Consider the following 5,624-nt stretch of genomic DNA (forward strand, 5'->3'; position numbering starts at 1 on the left):
AGAAAACCATGGTGCTTGCAGCTGATCACTGGACATAGATATTGGTCCTCCATTGGAAACATGCAGTAGCAGAGCTGCAGAACTAATTTTACTTCAAGTTTTTATGCACCTTGATTAAATCTATGTTCTATTTATCTACCAATCTATGTTTTTTCCCTCCACCATCCTTCCTGCATGAATATCATGGCTCCTACAAAAGAGAGCTGACAACCAGTTCATCTTCAAACAGGTCAAAGAAAAAAAAAAAGAAAGAGGCCAACATAAAGACAGCCAGGACATTGAGACACTTCATCAGCCATCACCCAAAACCCAATCAGCCAAAGGGACTGACAGCACTGACCAACTCAGGAGCCATCAGCCCCTCTCTGCAAAGGTTAATGCATTCTTCCCATGCATTCTTACATATTCCAAAAGTCACAAGTGAAATTAAGTGTCACTTCTCAAAGAAATTCTTGGTCTAGAGACAGCCAGGACAATGCAGGACTCTCACAATTAAAGAGACAAGCGTCATTCCTAACTTTGAAACTGCTGCCATTGAGACAACAACAACAAAAGAAGTGTTTCCAAATCAGATATTCTCCGTAACAGAAGGAGCAGCTGCTGCCAAAGGATTTGTTCCATCACCTTCTGACAGCTGCCAACAGAACAGGTCCAGAGCAAATGGGGCACCAGGATGTATGAGACATTGGAGTTCCTATGTTCTGGGGATCTGGCTTCTCATTCTGTGGCTATTCAAAATGCTTTGTCTTAAAAGCTAAGGAAGAAAGGGAAGCAGAATACTGTGAGGAAAGGTGAGATTGGAGAAATCTCCAAGAAGTCTGCATGGTTTGCCGGATGTGCAAACCAGACCAAGGAAAGCTTGAAAACTCAAGTTTGAAAAACCACATCCTGAGTGATGCTCAGATTTTACTTTACAATAGGAATTCAAAGAAATCAGACTGACGTTAGGAGAAAAACCTCACATTATTCATCTGCTGGTTGGGATGCTTCTGCTACCTGAGCCTCCAGAGCTCATACCACAATGCAAGAACACCCTGCACTCGAAATCTCATTTGCCCCTGCTTTAAGAGAAGCCTCTTCGTATGCTTCAGCTCACTGCAAGCTTCAGATGCATAGGTCACCTCTGAAACAGCAGCAGAGACACAAAGGTGTCTTCAGTGGACAATACCTTTATTCTGCTTTGCCTCAGGTAAAGGAGACTGTTACAGGTGGTCTTTGAACCCATCTTGTCAGTCATTCTTCTACAATAATCCTTTCCTGCTTTTTTTTTTCCTCTCATTTTCAGTATTTCTTTTTTTAAAAGAAATCCCGAATCCTGGTCCGAGGGAGGAAGCATGACTCAGCTCATGACAGAGCAAGCTCATTTAAATAAATGAAAGGGGACAATGACCAACCCCCGAAGCTTTTGTTAGCAAGGCTCCTCTGCTTCTACCTACATGCAGCTGTAAAAAACACGACTTTTAGAAAATGCTATCAGTTAGTCAGACCTAAGCCACCAACTCATTCACCTATCAAATCCTTAAATAAAAAATGAACTGTTAAATGCATGAAATTCTGCCCCAATCAACGTGGCAAAAAAGCTTATTAAATGTGCAGCACCTCCAGACAAAACAGTTTTTCAGCAGCGCTTTTAATCCTTAGCAGTAATCAATTATCCTTCAAGCTCCTATATTTATTACATAATTAGAAGTGCTTCCAGAAGGTGACTGGTAATTAATCAGGAGACTATTTTCCTTCTGGCTCCACATTTCTGACTTTCTTCTAAGAGATCCTGCACATATCTGTAGTAAATCATTTTCCCTTCCAAACATCATTTCTCCCTCCAAGCAAGTTTTCCCATGTAAACTACAAACTTAAAACTAAATGTTAATATACGAGTTAGGCTTCAAAATTCAGCTCTCAAAGGAGCAATATGAAAAATAAAATTTGACTCCCTTAAAGGAGCAGTCAGTCAGCAATTTCATCATTTTTATCTCTAAGGAGAACCAAATGAAATCTTAACCCAAGGAAAGTATCACATTTCTTCAGCTTAGCACTCCTCCAAAGCATTTCTTAGAACACAGAGCCCTGCGTGACCGCACTTTTAGCCTGAAAAACATTTCCAGTTCCTCCTTAATAGCACTTCAATCAACGAGTCCCAAATCAGATTAAGGAGGTGCCCATAAAAAAAAGTTAAAATACTCCATCCATTGATGGGACAGGGAGATGAAGCCACACAATCACCTGTCCTAGGCCATATAGCATGGTCCTTGCATTCACGTTTCAAGTTAAAGAGAATCTTTTCCTGGACACCTCTGCTACTGTTTAAAGGCAGCTGTTTTCAACCCAGCCCCTGCAAGCCAGGTGCCAACTCACAAGACACTCATCCTTCAAGTTGCATACCAGGCTTGCATCCTGCTGGGCATTCTGGCCCCAACATCAATTTTTGGCTTCCACAAATCCCGTAAGAAAAGCAGCAGTGTCAGAACTCCCACATTTAGCTCAGAAGAAAGATAATGTCACAAAACAAAGCCCACCACAGTCAGACCGGAATAAACAGGTAAGGCACCACACCACCTTTCATCACAAAGGCCACATCACTGATCCAGGTGGTACACTAGGAAATTTGAACAGATAACTGTGACAGAAGAAACAGTTTGTCCAGTTCAATCACTGCCCCAAGTCCCCATACCTGAGATTAAGCCAAGGTTTTGATAGCTCAAAACATCCTCCCAATGCTGTGACTGTAAAACTTAGGCATGGCACTGACGTTACCTTCACATCAACATTTTTAACTTCTACCTGCCTGAGAAACAAGGCATAGCAGCAACTTGCTCAATTTTAGGGTTATTTTATAGTGAAATACTGCCAGTCATTTGCTGTTGCTTAGCTTGCACAAGCAAGTGGAGCTGTCTCTTTGCAATGGCTGTGTTCAAATCCCACAAGAACTCCAACAGTTTGCCCTGGAGGAGACTCTCCATTGGCACAAACTGCAAAACTTGCTTGGGAGAATCCGAGTCTAGCAAAGAACTCATTAGCTTATGCAGATGTTGCAGGTACTCAATAACTGGATTTGGAACACCCTGGTAACCAACACACAGCAAAACAGTGCAGGTCTTTAGTGGCTCGTGGGACATCGGACAAGCAAATGTGATGCATCTGAAACAGCAGTGCAGTACAAACACCAGGCCAGCTGTGAAACGTGTAAAACAAGAAAGAATAGGCAGAATCAGTGCATCTCCCATTGTAAGCTGATTCAGGGAATGCAGAACACACTCCAAAAGCTGCTGTTGGTATTTTGGTTCTCCATCATAAAGCAAAGAGAAGCTAAAAGTCAGCAGCGTGGCTGAGTCTAGGCACTTTATTTCCATACCGGGCTGGCTTTCAGTATCATAAAGGGATGGGAAATCCACCACAAGGCACTTGAATCTGTCCCCACGTCTTCCATTCAGGATCTCCTGATAAGACTGGTAAAGCTCAGACACTTCTGCCAATATCTGCTCCCCAGAAAGTACCTCACAGGAGTGACAAAGCTGCAGCAGCTGTTTGGTTTTTGGCCTCCCCACCAGTTCATTCATAGCTTCGTTAAGATTTTCCAAGACTTGGCCATCACAAAATGGTGAACATTTTACTGCCGGTAGCCTCTTTCCTTCCAAAATGTACCACAAGTTACACTTAAGGTTAGAAGACAATCCTTCTAAAATGCACATTTTACCAGCATTATTTAAGCTGTGTTCTTCAGCAACATGATTTAAATAGCCCTTTGCCACTTTATCATTCCATGTAAGGGTTTCCAGCATTTTTCTTTCATTGTACGTACTAAAATATTTGTTCCTTTGCCCAAACCATTTTGCATTCATGCTGCAACCAGTCTGAGATTTCTTGACAAGCCAGTTACTTCTAGCAATGGGTTTCATACAAAATCTTTGCATGAAGAACTCTACTGCACAATCTCTTAACTTGTTCAGTTTTGTCTGCTCTGCTTCTTCCATGTGCTCAAAGAGAGAGATGTTTTCACAGATAGTCTCTACCTGGCACCTGTGGAAGAACACACAACATTCTTCATGCATTTTAAGAAAAGATTCTGGGATCAGATGCTGGGGGAAAAGAGCTTTGTTGATCATATCTGTCCCAAAGTTCTGCATCATCTTAGAAAGCAGCAGATGAATGCTCTCTCTGCCCATGTAACGAAGACAAATTACATAGGCCTCTGAGTTTCCAGCTTTGCTAGTGGCTGGCTTAAAGACATGGACCTCCTCAAAACAGCAGTTTAGCAGGAAGAGAAGATTGGTAGAACAGTGCTCAAACAGGGTAAACATCTTCAAAACAAAGGACCCTCCGGCGCCCAGGATCATTAAAGCAGTGACTGTTTCGCAATAATGGAGGGGGGAGACAAGGGCTTCCTGTTCACCTGGATTTCCTTGGCAATCAAAACTGCCATCAGCAGTTACTAAGTGAACTGTGGCCATATTACTTATAAAGTTCTGAAGTCCTGTCAGATGTTTCAATGACATCACATCGCCGGTATTGTCTGGGCCAAAGTGCCACCAAGGCAGAGTATTTGCTATGAGACGGTCATCCATAATCATCATAAGGGTATCATTTGCTTCATGATATGGATTTAGAGTATTAGCCACCCAATTCCAGTCACAGTGGATGTGGTGGGATTTCAAGTAGTGATTGAGGCTGGCTATAAAAGCTCCCGGTGCTTCACAGAGGTGAACAGAATTCAGCTGTCCCTCCTGAAGAGCTTCTGCAGGGAGAAGAGGAAAACTGCACAGCATCTCATGAAACTTGCACCAGGCCTGGGTGCACAGCTCAGCATTCACAGATTTCTTCACATGAGGAATTATTTTTCCTGCTTTATTGGTAAACGAAGTGTGCTGATGCCATTCAATAAGATTCTTATCACTAAGCTGATTCTTCACTTCATTCATCGAGTTCTTCAGATCAAGCAGCGAGTTGAATTCCTTGTGGTCACACGTGAAGGCATCACTGGGATCTGGGAGCTGCCATTCATTATTAAGTGGCTTAGTGTAAGAAAACTTCTTTGCAAAGAGCTTCTCAATTTCAGAAAGAATTTCAGGGTCGAACTTTTCAAGATTTGTAGTCTGGTCAACGTAAAGCTTCTTACATGTGCTCATTCTTGGACTGACTGACGATCTGAAAGATAGAAAGAGAAACAATTCCAATCATAAGCACATATAAATAGACAAAGATTTTTTTACTGCTTTTGTTTTTTTTAAAAGGATACTCTTGCTTGACTTCCATATTCTGAAATGGAAAGGAAAATGCTTCAACAGAACCACGTATCAATGAGAAAAATAAAACAGACAAGGGCATTCGTAAATGAAAAGGGTCACCAGTTCCATTACCCTTTACACAGAAAGTAAAGAAGGGCTGGCTGCTACTTTGGCTTTTCACTGAACTCTGAATACTCTACGCACTACACAGGTATTTATATGTAAGTGTTTAGACCTCAGGCTCAAAACAGAGTATATCAAGAGCTATACAAATTATCCAGATGGGTCACTGTAGCAATTGGACAGACCAATATAATGGGAAAAAGTGTTTCACCAGAGGTGTAATGAAGAAGGATCAGCATGATAGAAAGGTGCTACAAGGAAGGGAAGAAGATCGCTTAC

At 41.9% G+C, this 5,624-nt stretch overlaps 1 protein-coding gene across 12 annotated transcripts in view; it reads right to left on the reverse strand.

Moving 5' to 3' along the window:
- The window catches only part of CMTR2 (cap methyltransferase 2), a 30,368-nt gene that overhangs the window by 22,433 nt on the left and 2,311 nt on the right, over positions 1-5,624 (reverse strand). For 11 of the 12 annotated variants that reach the window (XM_090149738.1, XM_090149743.1, XM_090149749.1 and 8 more), the window contains exon 2: positions 2,672-5,142. The exons of the other annotated variant lie outside the window; for it this stretch is intronic. In XM_090149738.1, coding sequence (XP_090005864.1) covers positions 2,832-5,123 — 2,292 coding nt within the window. In that variant the 5' untranslated portion in view covers positions 5,124-5,142 and the 3' untranslated portion in view covers positions 2,672-2,831. The remainder of the gene's footprint in view (positions 1-2,671; positions 5,143-5,624) is intronic. 12 annotated transcript variants of the gene reach the window in all.

This window comes from Phasianus colchicus, chromosome 13 (assembly GCF_987193195.1).
Source record: "Phasianus colchicus chromosome 13, bPhaCol1.hap1.1, whole genome shotgun sequence".
Taxonomy (NCBI): Eukaryota; Metazoa; Chordata; class Aves; order Galliformes; family Phasianidae; genus Phasianus; species Phasianus colchicus.